Source organism: Notamacropus eugenii, chromosome 3, assembly GCF_028372415.1.
Source record: "Notamacropus eugenii isolate mMacEug1 chromosome 3, mMacEug1.pri_v2, whole genome shotgun sequence".
Lineage (NCBI taxonomy): Eukaryota > Metazoa > Chordata > Mammalia > Diprotodontia > Macropodidae > Notamacropus > Notamacropus eugenii.
Window position 1 is genome coordinate 14,546,963 of NC_092874.1, and position 17,671 is coordinate 14,564,633.

Here is a 17,671-nt window from a genome sequence, read left to right on the forward strand (position 1 = left end):
ACATTATTTCAAAGAACTTCTTCTATCAAAGAAATAGGACAGGTTAAAAGGAGGTGATGAGAAAGGTGACTTTTCAGATTAAGATATATTCATCTAAGAAGATCTAGGCGTCATAGCCAAGGAATCACAGTGGAGAATATCTGGTTAAAGTTAAACTGAAACAGATTCAGAAGTGATGCAGATATTAGAATACACTACAGACCATGTGGATGGGCAGAAGAAAGAAATGAGCTCTAGAAATAAGTCAGAAGTCCATTGCTGAGACATGGCATAGTAATAACAACCTTGATAATTTCAAGTCATCTAGTCCAGATGAACTAGATTCTGGGGTCTTACAAACAACCTTGCAGGCATGGCTGGGCCACTTTTTGAGGTGACTAACTCTGGAAGATCAGACGGAATGAGAAAGTGACCATAGCACTGGAGGAGAGCGAATGTCTCAATTATCTTTAAAAAAGGAGGGGTGGGGTAGGAAATAGCATCTTCACCCAACAAGTGAATGAGCTTGTTGTCGACTTCAGCAAATTTCTGAAGAGATTATTAAAGGGATTGCTAGTGAAAATCCAGAAAAGAACCAGCATCGTTTCCCCACTGGTGTGATGTGAAAGCCGAAAAATGGCACTCCTGCCTCAGGACACATTAAGAGTAACACGGGGGTGAGGACCAGGGAAGAGAAAGACCTGCTACCTTTGAACAGGCCAGACCCCACTCCAATGCCTGTGCTTACTTCTGGGCACCATATTTTAGGGGGAAAGACAAAAATACTGATAAGTTGTGAAGTATCCACATAAAGATGACTGGGAGACTGAAGTGCCTTGAGCCTGTGCATTTCAAGACCTAGCTAAAGAAACAGGGTTGTTTATTCTGGAAAAGGAAAGACTTAGAGGACCAGGAGAGACCTGTCTTTGAGAATATAAGGGACCATTAGGTAGAAAGGGGCAGAACTTGGGTTTCTTGGCCCAAAGGGCAAAGCTAGAAGCAACAGGTAGAAGTTTCAGAGGCAAATCTGGGCTTGAGGATGAGGAAAAACTCCCTGACAAAGAGTGATGACACAAAGTGGAATGAATGTGCTTTGGGTTTCCCCTTACCAAAAGTCCTCTAGGAAAGGCCATATGCCGTCTCCTTGGGGAGGTGGTGGAGGAAATTCTGTCAGCCATGATCTGGGCTAGGACAGCCTCTGAGCTCCCTTCCAAAGCAGGGAATCTGTGGTGTTTCAAAGCTGAAAAGTGGCGTGCCTACTGCTAACCATGAAAGAACTCAGTCATGTTCCAGACAAGGCTCAAAGCAAGCTAAAGAGGGTTAAATCAAATTCTAATATATCACAAGGCTCAGGTAAAATAAAATGGTTATGCTGGTTAGAGATAAAGGTCAGTAAGTAACTTTTCTTTTTTTAAAAAAAACCTGGACTTCCTTTAGGCTAAAAACCAAAATCCATCTCCCAGCCCCCTCCCTACTCCCCAGCTCGGGCCCCCTATCCCAGCTGGAAATCCTCTGCTACTTTTGATCCATTTTTCCATATTCATGATATAGCATTTCACTATCAAGTGATGGTAATCAGGATTCATTTATTTTAATTTGCCAAATGTTGTGTTCTGATGATTTCCCACCAGGCTGTTGGGCCCTGTTCTTAGGAAAGGAAAGTCACAACTTGGCTATGCCAAGATAGATGAACCCCAGGAAGCTGTTGTTTGGTTCCAAATTGGGTTTTCTCACCCTCTTGATTTGCACCTCCCCACGTAGCAGTCAGAAAGGAGAAGCTGAGTCAGAGAGAAGTGGGTGACTTACAGGTCACAGTCTTCCCCCCTCGACGGGCTAAGGGGCACCAGTTGCAGCAGGAGGCGCACCCCATTCTGCCACTCCTCGGCCCTTTCAAATTCACAGTACAGGTAGCTGCACTCGTCAGAGGAAAACTGGTAGAAAACGTAGGTGTCCTGGAAATACAGCTGCTGGTCCACTGGGAGAGACAAAAAGGGATCCATTAGTTCAAAAATCTGCCCAGGCTTCCTTTCTATTTCATGTCATAGACACAGTGACACAGTATGTATTTTTCTTTTCAAATGCTAGGCCTCCTAACAGGCCTTTTTCCTCTTTAAATTTCAAAGCTATAAAGATCTGTGAATAACTCCATCCTTGAATGCAGGTTGCAACCTCTCTATAATAGTAGATGGTCTTTGAAAGTTCCCAGGATCCCAGAATGAAATGGACTTTCGAGTTCAGCTCATCTAACCCCCTCCATTTCTAGATGAGGAAGTGGAGAACCAGAGAGATAGAGAGCTGGAAAGTACTCTGAGAAGCCATCTAAGCCAATCCACCCATCTGACAGATGATGAAACTGAGGCCAGAGAAAAGGCATTTGCCCAAAGACACACAGATAAGCAGCAATAGAAGGAGGGCTAGAACCTCTGAACCCAAAGCCAGCTCTTCTCATTATAGCACACGTGTGCGAATCCTGCCCAGCTATGTTGGCCTAAATCATTCATTCACTTTCAGTTTCTATTTCCATATCTATGAGGTTCAAATATAATAATGTGTAAGATGCTTTCCAGTGCTGTAGAAATATTAGTAATTATTATCATGTGGCATAAAATATAATAACAACTTCCAGTTACGCAAGACTTCATATACATGCTTTCATCCTGGCCTCATACAGCAGATGTGAGAAAAGAAGCAGAGGGGAAGTGATTTGCTTCTGCTCATATAGCTAGTGAGTGTCAGCCAGTAAACATTTATTAAGCACCTACTCTATACGTCAAAGGGGGAGATTCAAACTTAGGTCTTCAGGACTCTAGGCTGCTTCTCACCCTGTAACATAACAGGGTGCCAGTTTCCTGCCCAGCCAGGTTCCCCAGCAGCTTCCTGCTTCAGTCAGGCTCCCCATCAGCCCCCTGCCCCAGTCAGACTTCCCAGAAGCTTCCCTGCTCCTATCTAGGCTGGCCTTAGACAACGGTCCATCACCAGAGCCCTACTCAAAGTCTTCTCAGATTGGTCAGACCTATAAGAATTTATGTTCCCCTAGTGAGGCCTCCTAGGCCCCAGGGTCCTTCCCATGTTAGAAGGAAACAAGGGAGACCCTATTCTGCCTCTTTCTACTCTAACGTTCACAAGCAGACCTTTCTAAGTTTTCTGTGGTTGTTGTAACTCCCAATGACCTATGCAAATCAGAAACAACAGGAAATAGAACCTAAGAGGGAAGGAAAATTTTAAATGACTCAGAAATAAGGAAAGCATCTTAATGACTTTACAGGACAAGTCCAGTTCTGAGGGTGAGGTTAAGAGACAAGGCCTCAGGTGATCAAGATTGAGCCCTACCCTAACGCTCGCTGGACTTCAAGAAACACTAACTCTTTCAGATGCCAAATAGTTTAATTTCATTTTCTAAACAGGACCACTAGGGTTAAAAAAAAGTCAATATATTTCAATTCAGTTCAATAAGTTAACAAATGCCAAGAATTGAGCTGACCACGGGGACACAGCATGGCAGAGCAGAAAGAACATTTTCTCTGCAGTAAGACCTTGACATGTGTAGCATTAGGCAAGACATCCAACCTCCCTGGGTCTCAGTTTCCTCATCTGTAAAATGGAGTAAATGACTTCTGAATCTATGATCCTACAAAACCAGCCCCTGACCCCAAGAAGCTTATATTTGGCTTGGACCAAAGAGAGGGGTCTATGGAAGATATTTGGGGTGGAGGAGGCAGGGTCAGCAAAGGTCTCTGAGAAATTGGAGGGACTTCAGCTGAGCCTTGAAGGCTTGAAGGGGGACACCAAGAGGAGGGAGAGCATTCCAGGCAAGAGGAAGCAGCATGTGGAGTGGGAAATGAGGTATCCCCTAGAGGGAACAGTGTTAGTTCATCTGGAAAACAAAGTATCTAAGGGGGAGTACCATGTAGCCAGCCTGGGAAGCCTGGCAGGAGCCACACTGGGAAGGAATCATTGTATGCAGTCTATTGGTTTGACTATCTCCCTGGAGGGTAAAGGTCACCCAGCAACAACCAACCTCCTGGACTTCAACATTCCCATCTAAAGCCCAGGGGCCACCATGGGCAGCATTAGATAAAGAATCCTCATCTGCTAAAATCGAACTTTTCCTTGCCCACACATACCCCACCAAACCACAGGAACTGACATCTATAACTTCCAATTTAGCTGCCCTCCCTGCCCCCCGGGGCTCCCCTTTCACAGATGGTGGGGTAACTGCGAATTGGGGAGTCCTAAGTCTGGCTTAAAAGGATGCAATCTTTCTCACCATCGGACAAACCAGTCTCTGGAAACAACTACAAACCAGTTGGGAAAAACCACAAATACATAGTAATTCAAGATGTCCCTGGTTAAAAAAACCCCAAAACTGAGCCATAAGAAAACAAAAATGGTATGGGAATGTCCCAGGAAGGGGAAAGAGGACTGGGAACAGAGCAGAGTAAGCTCTCTGTCCTAGCAGGTAGGACACAACCATTTTTCTAAGATGCTGCTGGCCAATAACTGTCTCAGAAAAGACTGCTCCCAACACTGACCTCTCCATGAAGGATACAAAGATATTCATGGTGACTCAGGGAAAAAAAATTGCCAATACAAATGAGGCATGCTCAGCTTTTGCCCATTTTATAAAGGGGGCAAGGTTTGGGTTGCTAAGGTACTTACTGTTGATCAGCAAATATACCAATACTGAGGTAGTGGATTGAGCCATCCTCCAAACTAGGAACATCTAAGTTCAGATCATACCTCTGACCCACAATGACTATGTTACCCTGGGTAAGTCATTTACCCATCTCAGTGCCCCATGAAACTCACTAGGATTATAGGGGAGAGAAAAAAAAAATAAAAGGTACAGACCTGAATTGATAGGAGTCTCCAAAATGGGAATGCCATACATCGATGAAGCCACAGGCCCAATAAAAAAGAAAGGACAATTAGATCAGAGACACAAAGTGTTGGTTTTAGGACACAAACCTGAAAGAATGATCCCCATGTCCAGAAGTAGCTGCCACACACCAACGGCCATCGAGCGACACTGAACGAAAGGACAGTTCTCCAGAAGCCAGTCCACAAGCTCGGATCCCACGCAGCTCCTCCTAGACAAACACAGGATGATTCCAAATGACTCCAAGATGAGCAAAGTCTTTAAATGGCCTTAGCACTAAGAGGTGAACGAGGTGAGAGAGATGGAGAATAATTCCAGTGTCCTGGGCCCTAGGCAGGCCCCAGGTGAGCAACTGGGCTCAGACCTGGTCTCGTATTCTAGGCAAGACACTGCTCCACTGGAAAGTGTTCAGAAGAGGATGAGCTTGGATCCTCTGTTCCTGATGGAAATAAAACCTTGTTACTCAAGGAGGAGTTGGAGGATTCAGAGACTGCTAAGGCTGGAGGCTTTGAATTTCAGATCCAAGTTTCTGGTTCATAACTGGCAAGGATTGCAGAGGGCAGCTAGCAAGACTCCTTTCATAGATGAGGAAAGTGAGGCCCAGAGGGATCATGGGGCCTTAACATGGAGTCTACAGATTGCTTCAATGTGGAGCAATCTTGGGAAGTCCATGAACCTGGAAGTGAAAAAGACTTCACATTCGCTCACCTCTAACTGAAACCCAGCATTTCCTTCAATTATTAAAAAAAAACATGATCTGGCTTCACCAGATGCCAAAGGGGTCCATGGCACAAAATAGGTTAAGAAGTCCTGGTCTAGACTATCACCCTAAGCAGCCTCCTAATGCTGAGATGCTGTGACCCTCAGATAGTGATACAGACCCAGATCAGCTGGGACATGAACTCTGAGGCATCCCACCACTGTGGTCAGGGGAGAACAGATCTCCAAGTGGAAAGAACCTTCAAGGCTGTCCAGTCTAACGCCTTTATTTGACAGAAGGAAAACAGTTCAAGACTGTAAATGACCTGCTCAATTTTACCCAGTTAGTGAGTGGCCAAGGGGCCAGTTGAACTCTGGCTGTCTGACTACAAATCTGGCCCTTTCCACTGGAACATGCTCTCTGGTTTTCACTACACGCTTGGAATGCTCTAACTACTTCTGCTGCTGCACCTGCTCTTTCTCTCCCTCCTCCCCTTACTTCTCCTCTTTTCTGCTTTCTGACTTTCTAGGTTTCCTTCCAGACTCAAATCACACACATACACAGTGTATACATATATGTCTATGTGTACATATAGACACATATATGTGTGAAATACATATATGAGATATATTGATAATATAGATATATAATCAAAGTACTGTATGATATAAGCTACTGCATTATAGATATAGATATTACATCGTTGTTTTCATGTTATCTTCTCCATTAGAATTTAAGCTCCTTGAGGGCAGAGGAGACCTCAGCCTCAGTTTCCACATCTGCAAATAGAGAGAATAATAATGATGATGGTCATATGATGATGGTGGTGGTGATGATGATAGCACCTCCCTCCTGTGGTGGTGGGGAGGCTTGGATGAGATAAGGGCTATGTGGGCTTAAAAGCTTAAAGCATCTTCTAAATGGGAGACCTGATGATAAGGGATAAGTTACCTGGATGCTAACAATGACATCACAAAGAGAAATCAGTTTAAAGATTTCAAAGGATAGACAGCAGGAGACCTGTGCGGAGCATCCAGAGCTCATTAGTGAATTAGCCTGATGATATAATGAAAGGAGTGTTCTATCTGGAGTCAGTGTGTCAGCCTAGATTCATTAAGCACTTCCCACGATGCATCTCTATGCTAACTAAATAGCAGGAATACCCAGAAAGATATGAACAATCTTTATCCTTAAAGAGATTACATTTTACTGGGGAAGACCACAAAGATATCTGCAGGCACATGAGCGGCACCGACAGCATCGATGGAGGACCATCTTAAAGGAACATGGGACAGCTGGGATCAGGAAAAATGCTGTTCAAATCTCAGCTCCCAGCCCAGTGACCCTCAGAGGAGGCTCAATTTCCTTACCTGTAAAGTGGAATTCACAAAATCTGAAGCCCCAACCTCACTGACTCACCGTGAAGACCAAAAGAGTGTGAGCATTTTGGAACCTCCAAAGCACTCGATGAATGTCAGCAATTGTTATTATTGCTGATATAAAAATTCTAATAAGCGCTGTTAAGAAAAAGTCTTGAGACTTAGAAAGCATTTCACAGAAGAAACATCTCTTGCTAATTATTTCTTTTTGAAAATAAGTTTTTAGTCATATGAAAAAACACTCTAAATCACTGTAGATTAGAGAAAGGCAAATTAAAACAACTCTGAGCTACTACTTTACACCTATCAGATTGGTTAATGTGACAAGGAAGGAAAATGACAAATATTGAATGGGACGTGGGGAAACTAATACACTGTTGGTGGAGTTGTGAGCTCACCTAATCATTCTGGAGAATAATTTGAAACTATGCCTAAAGGGCTATAAAACCATGCATACTTTGATCCAACAATACTAGATCTGTATCCCAAAGAGATTTTTAAAAGGGGGAAGAGAATGTATTTCTACAAAAATATTTATAGCTACACTTTTTGTGGTGGCGAAGAATTGGAAATTAAGGGGATGTCTACTTATTGGGGAATGGATGAACAAGTTGTGGTTTATGATTGTGATTGAATACTATTGTGCTGTAAGAAATGACAAGGAGGATGCCTAAAAATAACCTGGAAAGACTTACACGAACCAAAGCAAAGTGAAGGGAGCAGACCCAGGAGAACATTGTACAGAGTAATAGCAATACCACATGAAAATCAACTGTGAATGGCTTCTCTACTCAGCTCAAGGCAATGACCCAAAACAACTCCGAAGGACCCATAATGAAAAATGCTGTCCACCTCTAGAGAAAGAACTGATGGAATCGGAATGCAGATCAAGTCATACTATTTTTCACTTTATTTGGGAGGGGGGGGGTTGGTCTGTTTTCTTTCATTACATGACTAATATGGAAATATTTTTTGCATGATTGTACATGTATAACCTATATCAAATTGCTTACCATCTCAAGGATGGAAAAGAAGAGGGAGGGAGAAAATTTGAAACTAAAAACTTTTAAAAAACAAAGGTTAAAATTGTTTTTACAGGCAATTGGAAAAAATAAAATATTATTTTTAAAAAATTTTATTGAGGTCTTTTTTTTTACATCACCATTGTTTTCCCTTACTAGAGAAGAGAGCCATCCCATCGAACAAAAACTATTTTTAAAGAAAAAGAAAGAAAAAAAGAGGGGGAAAAATCAGCATAGCTGATAATACATCAATATAAATACTAGCTATTACTCATATAGTCAAAAAGTCTGAAAATATGTACAATGTGCAACACTTTGTGGACCTCCCGCCTCTGCAGGGGGTTGGGTAGGAGTGTCCACTCGTAGCCTTCTTTCCAGTCTAGCTTCTTCTTTATAATTCTGCAATGTCGACTTTGGAGGGTTTTTGTGGTAACTCTTTTCACTTTGTCATTGCAGTCTCCATATATATCGTCTTTCGACTGCTTAACCCCTGGGCAAATCCTTTAACCTCCCTGAGTCTCAGTTTCCTCCTCTGTAAAATGAAGATGTTGGACGAGACGGTCCCTTAGGCCCCCTCTAGCTCCTAATCCAGACTCCTATTATTTTCTAACTAAGACTTGTCTCAAGACTTTGAAATAGCAGATGTTCATTCTGAGTCATGAGGAAGCAACCAGGCGCGTTAGCCATCAGCATTCTGCACAGGTTAGTGAGTGGCTAAATTAGCCAGCTAAGGTGCTTGGGAGCCAGCCTGCGACTGCTGCTACTGAGAAAATGTGTTTGACACACAGATTATTTCACAGTCTCCCAGATGAAGTTGTTCTGCCAGCAGACTGGTCATGCGGCTTTTCAATTTATTTGTGGAGCTCACAGTAATGGGAGACACTGTTCTTTGCCATCGTGTTACCAACTTGTGCCTCTGTCCATGGAAGAAGAAAACATTTCTGGCAGATCTCCAGGGATCTGAAATAGCAAGACTCTCGCTCGCCACCCCATCTCCCACCTCCAGGAACAGGTGCAGTGTTTCATGCCTCGCTTGTCTCCTCCAAGATTCTGACTCATTTCTATCTTCTCAGCATCTTCCAGGAGAAAAAATAACTTCAGTCAATTCCCTTGAAGGCATGAGGAATAAAACCCAAGAGCTGCCGCAGACACCAGGGCCATGGTATCAGGTGAATGTGGTGAGATGGAGTCAAAATTCCCATAAGACATAGGTTCTGCTCTAGTTGCAGACTGTAACAGTAATAATAATGTTAACTGACATCTAGAAAACACTTCAAGTGCCCATATTCTCTTATCTAAGCTTCATAATAATCCTGGAGGGAGGTGCTACTATTATCAACCCCATGGTACAGGAGAATTTAACGTGCTTGTGTTCACATGCATGTTTACAAAGTATTGTATCAGAGGCAGGATTTGAACTCAGGTCTCCCCTCATTTCAAGACCAGCTCTCCTTCTATTACATCACGCCAGCTTCTCTGTACAGGAGAGACAGATCTATCTGCTTACATTATTTCAGTAAGCTGTTTCAAAAGACTAGTGCAAGATGGGCACTTAAATTCAATGGAAGTTTTGGTCTAAGAATCTACCTGTTGTATTTTTAAGAAGATAGAAGTCTGTTCAGTTTTTGTGCTACTGTCTCTAGACATACCGCAAACTTTAGTTGAAAATAATGAATGAATCTAAATAAGATGAAATTCAATAAATATAAAGGTAAAGTAATGATCCAGGGGTCTAAGCAGACTATAAGCACCATCTGAATCAAAGAGTATAGTACAACTGTCAAAAAGCTGAAGGAATTTTGGGGCTGCATTAAGGCACAGAATCCATGACTAAGGAAAGGACAGTCCCAATGTATTTGACCTTGGTTAGAGTATTGTCTGGAGTTCTGGGTTCCACAATTTAAAAGGACATTGATAAGCCAGAGGGCAGCCAGAGCAATGAAAGTGCCTTATGGAGATCAGTGGAAGGAAATCAGAATTTTCAGGATGGAGAAGAGAAGACTGAAATGGGATGGGGGAGGGGATATGATGGTTTATTAATGTATAAAGATGGGAGGGGAGTGATGGAAAGAGTCACCCTTATAATCTCAAACAAAATTCCCTGCACCTCTACACCTTTATCCAATTGGAATGCCTCTTGATTTGAGTTCTAGAATCAATCAATCAAATGTTTAAGCCAGCTGTGAATAGGGAAGTGCCCTGAAATTGGCTGAAGAATCACAATGTGAGGGCCTTAGATGAAAACCTCAAGCTAGGGTGTGTCTGGGACTTCTGTGCTAGCTCTTCTTATTAGACCTTCTTAGTAAAAACTCATTTCTCCATGCTGATCTAGTCTGGCTGGCTAATTGCTATCAGCTATTGATCAATGGGAAGAATACTGATGGGGGCTCATGAGTGAACTATCGTCAATTCTCCAAACCCTCTGAATTGCCCCCAAGAGCCCTGCAGGGAACAGTGTTCAGCTGCCCTTGGTGGATCTGACCTGCTGGACTGAGTGAGCTTGGAAGAATGAACCCCAGAGCCTCTGCTACTCAAGAATTTAAAGAACTGTCACATGGAGGAGAAATTAGCAATGTTCTGTTTTGTTCAGAAGGCACAGATAGAAAGAGCAAAGAGACAGATTTAGACTTGATCTCAGGAAACACCCCCTAACATCAGAATTACTCAAAACTAGCTGAGGCTGTTTCAGAGGAGGCTTCAAGCAAGAGCTGGATAAGCAGGGATGTTATCTATCTACATCTTCAGATAAGGATGGCATGGGATGACCTTTAGGGTCCTTCTAACTCTCAGGTCCTGTGATCCTGAACACCTAACCTTCCAAAGAGCTTCCAACACACAACACAGCACAGTGCTTGGCACACAGAAAGCACTTAATCCATGTTTATGGATAGTCAAGTCTACTGGGGAGCCAGTAATTCCTGGGATATTTGTGGATGACAATGTGAGCAAAGCAGAGTGCCAGTAAAGGTGAGGGGGAACCTTCCCTGAGATAGCCCCCCATCCAGTATGCACTGAAGGTGAGTTTGGCCAAAACCCTAATTTGAGTCATAAACCTCATGTCCCTAATGGACCTGCTCTGAGCACATAGCTACCTGAAGGAACTCAAAAGTCCCCTACCACATGCTCCATATTCAAACTTTTGCCAAGTATCTACTTATTCACCAGGTGCTGTCCTAGGTGCTGGAGATAAAAAGACAAACATGAATCAGGCCCGGCCCTCATGAAGCTTATATTTGATTTGGAGGATCCTGTGAATACACCGATAAGTAAACCTAAAGGAACAAAGTAATTTCAAGGACAGAAAACGTACTTGTAGGTGAAGAGCCAAGTCAGAACACGTCTCTTACAAGAAGTATCTGAAGTATACTTTGAGAGAAGTTGGGGACCCTAAAGGGGCAAGGAGGTGGCACAACAGCACAGAGCACTGAGAATGGAGTCTGGAAGATTCATTTTCCTGTGTTCAGACACTTACTAGCTGTGTGACCCTGGACAAGTCACTTAACCCTGTTTGCCTCAGTTTTCTCATCTGTAAAATGAGCTGGAGAAGGTAATGGCAAATCACTCCAATAACTCTGCCAAGAAACAAGATCGGGAAGAACTGGACACAACTGAAAATGACTGAATAACAACAGAAAGTATTCTAAAAGGTTGAGGTGAGTTGGCTAAGCCTTCCAAGCCCAAGATTGGTCCCTATGACTCCTTCCGAGCCCCACCTGGCCAGGAAATGAGGTAATGATTTTAAACAGACATTTTCATGATGATAATCATCAGTGGGGTTACCTGTAAACTCCCTTAAGGTTCACTCTGTCCTTTATCAGGTCAGATGCTTGCACTGTAAAGACATTCCTCAGGGCTCTCCCAGCGCAGGAAGAATTCTCTCCATAAATCTATGAAAAAAATGAATAAAATACTTTAAACTTAAGGCCAAGTTCTACTATTTGTCAAGTAGTCACAGCACAGCACACAGAGAACACAAAGCACTAAGCTGTTGCTCCTAGAAAGTCTATACGGTTTGTCTGTGCATGTGTAGACCATCTTGAGCACACCTCTTTGACATCAGCCAGTTCATGCTATTTTATGTAACTGGATGTAAATCACTAATGGTTGGTTTTTTTCTTCACATGCCAAGATCTGTTTCATGGAATTCATCAGAGTTAAGAGAGGCAGATTCCCAAAATAAGGGGCAAGGTGTGTCCCTGGCCCCTGCTCTAGACAGACCCTGGGGAGCAAGATATTTAGTCCTGGACTAAAGTGTATTCCCTAGAAGTGTATTCAGCAGAGAGCAAACCAGACAGGGCAGGAACTCCAGATCATATCTAACAACACTAAATAATAGCATTTATATAAGTCTTTAAGATTTGCAAAGAAGTTTCATAAGTTAGCTCATTTGAGGCTAACAACTCTGGGAGGTAGGTGTTACTGATATCCCCAGTTTATGGGGGAGCTTGGGGAACTGAGGCTGAGAGAGGTTAAGGAACTTGCCCAGGATCACACAACTGGTAAGTGTCTAATTTTGAACTCAGGTCTTGTCCTTTATCCATTGCAACATCCAGGATCTCTTGAAAGAACTAGATTTGTTTAGTCTAGATGAGAGAGAATCAAGGTGTTTGTGGAGGGATTGGGGATGAAGATACCTAAAATATATTTAAGTATCTGACAGACAGAAGATGGATTAGATGTTTCCTTTCACTCCAAAGGGCAGAACCAGAGGAAATGGGTGGAATCTGTAGAGGTAAGTTTAAATTTGACACTAGGACAGTTTTCCTAACAGAACCATCGTCTAGCAGAATGAACCACAATTGGGGAAGGGGTTCCCATTCACTGGAGGCCTTCCAACAGAAGCCAAATGACCATGGGGTGGTAGGAATGCTCATGGAAGGAATTCTCCTTCAGGTATGAAGTTAGATTCCATGAATCCTGAGCCAGATCTTTCCAGCTCTGTGATCCTAAAATCCCTCTTCCTTTTGCACAAGTTTTCCATAATTCTGCTTTAGTAAAGAAAGCCACAGTGCTGCTGCATCCCATAATCACACACATACATGTCCTTGCCTCTTGAGATCTGGGGGAACTGTTTGTCCCTGGCTGGGTATACTTATGCATGGACACAGAGTTGCAACATTCCTAAATACAGCAGGGGGTGCTCAGACCCACACTGGGAGCTTCTCTCAGCTCATCTGTTCACAGCATGGCATCAGCAGGAGCTCATCTAGCTCATGGTCTCATCTTCAGCTGATTCACTAAATGATCCAGAATTTCATCACTCTGTCTCTTCCTTCTCTCAATATACCCTTGCCATATCTTTCACATTCCTCAGCAAAGGTTAGTAATTTTTTTAATCATTCAAAAATTTAAGTAACATCCAGGAGGACATGCTGTGGTTTTGTTCATTTTAAAAATAAATTTCTAGATGTTTGGAAAACTTCATTCACTGCCTAGATTTCTGCCTAAATGGGGGTGGGGAGTAGATGCTTCTGCTCTTTATCCAAGGTGAGGGATCTCATTGTATTTCCTACCCCCAAGTTCCAGAGGAGGGGACGTTTCTCTTTTTTTCTTGAAGGATAACGATTTTTATTTTGTTTTGAATTGGGGAGGATCCCTTTTTACACAACCAAGTTCTCTGAGCCACTCTTAATCTAGCAACTTGCACACACCCACTTTAGCCTGCAGCCAATTAATCAACAAGCATTTATTAGGTGCCAAATATGTGTCAAGAAATGAGGACTCAAATACAATGAATCCTCTCCTTGACCAAGTCCTCTATTTTTAAAATGGATGTGTTTGAAGGTCTCTGATCAGAACCTCTGAGAGATCCGTGTTGATGCAGCCACCCACACTTTTGCTCCCTTGTGTAGGTTAGATTTTTGTTGCTGCTGTCAATTAAGAACCTCGTTCCCTTCTTTGCTGAGGTGGGGGCTATGAGCATGGATCATGACATAGAAGGTTGGATTTGGTTGATGCACTGGTGAGTTTTTAATGAACTGTTTTTTTCTCTTATATTCTTTGTAATAAAGGACATCTCTCTGGGAGTGAGAGAAAGGACAGACATCCTAGGAAGTGAGTGATTTAAAACTGACATCTTTTTACAAATGTCACAAGGGGTTAAGGAATGGCAAGGAAGACCATTCTGTTGTTCTTGTTGAGTTGTCCCAGTGGTCATTGACGCCTCGTGACCCCATTTGAGGTTTTCTTGGCAAAGATACTGGGTGGTTTGTCATTTCTTCTCCATGGAGCCATTTTGTCAGGCAATTGCCACTAGGCTAGGAAGTACCTGAAGGCTGGATCTGAACTCAGGTCTTCCTGACTCCAGACCCAGTACTCTACTGAACTTCCAGCTTTCTCTAAGGAAGACAACAGACTGTTGTTATGAATCACTGTTGCTAAAAACATTCAAACCTCCTTCAGATTCTAGGACCAACATTTTGGGGATGAGCTCTCTGAACTTAGCTTGGCAATTCAGTTCAATTCAACAAGCATTTATAGAGCACCCACTGTATACTAGACACTGGAGATACAAATCCAGAAACCAAACATTCCCTGCTCTTGAAGAGTTAGTATTCTATGAGGAGAAAATAAGGAGCACAGAGAAGTGAATATATAATTATCGGGATAAGGAACAGAACTGTCATTTCATTAATATAGAAAATTCAGAGACAGGCAAATGCCTCCTACCAGCATAGGAATGTTCCTGTTTTGTATCTTTGCATTTCTGAGAGCTGCCAGAAGCTTCGTAGCCTGTTTGCCTCAGTTTCTTCATCTGTAAAATGAGCTGGAGAAGGAAATAGCAAACCACTCCAGGATCTTTGCCAAGAAAGCCCCAAATAGGGTCACAAAGAGTCGGACATGGCTGAATGATCCAACAACAACTTCCACACAAAATATATACAGAGTAATGTTTTTGGTGGCACATACTTGCCTATTACTGACCCCTACTTGAAGCCCTTCCAACAGCATGATGTGACAGCTTAGAGCTTTGGACTTGGAGTCAGGAAGACCCAGCTTTAAATTCTGCCTAAGTCCCTTCTGAACTGTAGGATCCTGGGCCTCCATTTCCTCTTCTGTCAAATGAGGGGGTTGGACCTGGTGACTCCTAAGGCCCTTTCCAGTCTATGCTCTGTGACCCTACGGCCCTGGAACCTGCCAGACTTTGTTTTCCACTAGCGCCAGAGGCTCTGTGAGGCTGATCCTGGCGAGGTAGGATAGTGTCACCTGAGACAAAAATGACCTTCACCTTCTTGTCTCCCAGTGGGGCTCTAAGGCTGACTTGGGGGTAATGGTAATGGTTTCTAAGGGCGCTTCCAGCCCACCCCCACGTCAGCAGCCTCCTTCCAAATCACAGAGCTGATCCCAAAGCACTTAGGTCTGTGAGCCCCGTCACCTGCACCATCTCTTCTCTCTCAGGCACACACATCGACGGGTTTTGTCTCATAATAGAAACAGCAGGCCTATCGTTTTCCTGGCTTGTCTCCTGATATTGCTTCTCATCCTGCTCCATAATTGTTTCTATCATCCATCCAAAGCAAAAAAGGAACATAAAAGGGATTGATTTAGATCTGACAGGGAACAAGTCGAACATCATTCTGGGGAGACTCTGAGAGTATCTCATTATCACCTCCTAAACAGAGCTAAAAATGAAGTCTTCCTCCATGTTCCAGTGTACCCATCCATTCTGGGGAGAGTCTGGAAGAGTCAGGAGAGATGTCACAAGGCAAGAAGGAGACGGAGCTAAGAGCCATACATGGAAAACTTGGCACTGCTCCTAGTCCCAAGGCATCATCACTTTGTAAAGCAAACACATATGGGCTGACTGCTTAGTGTCAGTTTTCACCCTACACCCCCAACCTTCCTGGACCAGTAAGAAGGGTATGTGGTAGAGGAGACAGCTCAGGGACTTGGAACCAGAAAGACCTTGGTCCAAATTCCAGCTCTGCTGCTTACTGTGTGCCCCAAGACAAGTCACAAGATCTTTCTGAGCCTCATTTTCCTAATCTGTAAAATGAGAATAGTTCCACTGTTGGATTTACCTCATAGTGCCTGGCACAGAGTAAGCACTTAGTAAATGTTTACTGCCTTCTTTCATCACAGGGCTTCTGTGAGGCTCAAATGGGTAACTAGGTGGCACAGTGGATAGAGGCTAGATCTGAAGACAGAAAGACCTGAGTTCTAATCCAGCTTCGGATACATACTAAATGTGGGATCCTAAGATCCTAATCTCTGTCTCCCTCAGTTTCCTCCTCATCTGGAATGATTGTCATGAGGATGAAATGGGATAATATTTAGGAAGTATAATATAAATACTAGCTAATATTATTAATGTTTTAAAATGCATTGCAACATAGATAAATGTAGGTTACTACTATTACTGCCATGGAAAGCAGAGCTCCAAGAAACCTCTGCCATGGCCTGAGGTCCTTGAGAAGTAGGTCTCCTCCTACCATCCCTGCTCCCATTCCTGCTCTGAACAAGTAGGCAACTCCTGCCTGCGGTGGCCCCAGTGCCCCATTGCTGAAAGGGATTTCAAGAGAAGCTGGGGCCTCAATGAACTCAGCCTTCCATCCCCACACAAACAGGAAAACGGCATTTCCGACAAATGTGCACAAGATCCTTCCCCCAGATGGAAAACCTGGTGCCATCAAAATTCAATGTAATCATCGCCAATGTGGTCAAGTCTCAGCAAAGCACAGCCTGAGAGAAGGTTTATAAAATAAGGATTCCAGACTTCTCCGCTCTCCACCAGAAGGGCATCTAGATATTCAAAACAAATGCCAGGTGTTTCTTCTCTCTCTGATAATTTGATGCTTCTGGTGGGATAATGGACAGAGGATTGGCGTTAGGGTCAGACCTGAGTTCAGATCTTGCCTTTGACATATACTCGCTATAGGGCCCTGGGCAAATGACTTAGCCCTCAGTGCCCAGGGCAGTACCTGCAGAGACTGATCTGCATACCAGACTCAGATCACTTAGTCAGACAAGCAATAAACATCTATTAAGTGCCTGCTTTGTGCCAGGAACCCTACTAAGTGCTGGGGTTACAAATATGGGGGAAAAAAGACCATCTCTGCCCTTAAGGAGCTTACTATGTAATGGGACAGGAAATGGTTGAGAAGGGGGCCAAAAGGAGCCATGACAGAGACATTCAAAGGCAGGGACCTGGCAAGGAAATGAAGAGATGCTGGGCTGAGCTCCTTCCTCAAAGGGAGGTTTGGGGAGGAGCTCTCCTCTCTGCCCTCCAATCAGAGGAGAGCACAAAGGCTGATGGGACCTTACAGAATGATGAGGATCTACATTGACAGAGAGACTTTCCACACTGGAAGCTCTTCAAACCAGTGAAAGCACAGGTTTAAACAGACAGAGATGCCAGAAAAGAGAGGAAACAGGAGACAGTCAGAAAGGAACAGAGAGAGAGAGAGGAGGGGACAGGAATGAAGAGGGAAAGGAGAAAGAGAGGAAGGCAGGGGATAGGTAAGGACCAGAGATGGGAGAGTATAAATGAATGGATGAAGCATTTATTAAGCAGTTATACATGCAAAGCAAGCCAGTCCCTGCTCCCCAGGAGCCTCCATTCTACTGGGAAACAACACACAGAAGGTTTCAGCTGCAAGTCACATGGATGGTCCCATGGTCCTTAGCGGGCAGACACAAAGCACATGTTAGCATTTCTTCTTAAATGTCACTTCTGCTGATAAAATCATATCGGTTTTTGATGTGAAACCAT

At 43.4% G+C, this 17,671-nt stretch overlaps 2 protein-coding genes across 3 annotated transcripts in view; both read right to left on the reverse strand.

Moving 5' to 3' along the window:
• TOMM7 (translocase of outer mitochondrial membrane 7) overlaps positions 1–17,671 on the reverse strand; it is a 518,839-nt gene that overhangs the window by 187,904 nt on the left and 313,264 nt on the right. The gene's annotated exons all lie outside the window — the stretch shown is intronic.
• The window catches only part of RAPGEF5 (Rap guanine nucleotide exchange factor 5), a 232,177-nt gene that overhangs the window by 173,571 nt on the left and 40,935 nt on the right, over positions 1–17,671 (reverse strand). For both annotated transcript variants that reach the window (XM_072650899.1, XM_072650898.1), the window contains exons 3-5: positions 11,740–11,846; positions 4,948–5,069; positions 1,786–1,954 (exon numbers count right to left, since the gene is read on the reverse strand). In XM_072650899.1, the coding sequence (XP_072507000.1) occupies positions 1,786–1,954; positions 4,948–5,069; positions 11,740–11,846 (398 nt within the window). The remainder of the gene's footprint in view (positions 1–1,785; positions 1,955–4,947; positions 5,070–11,739; positions 11,847–17,671) is intronic.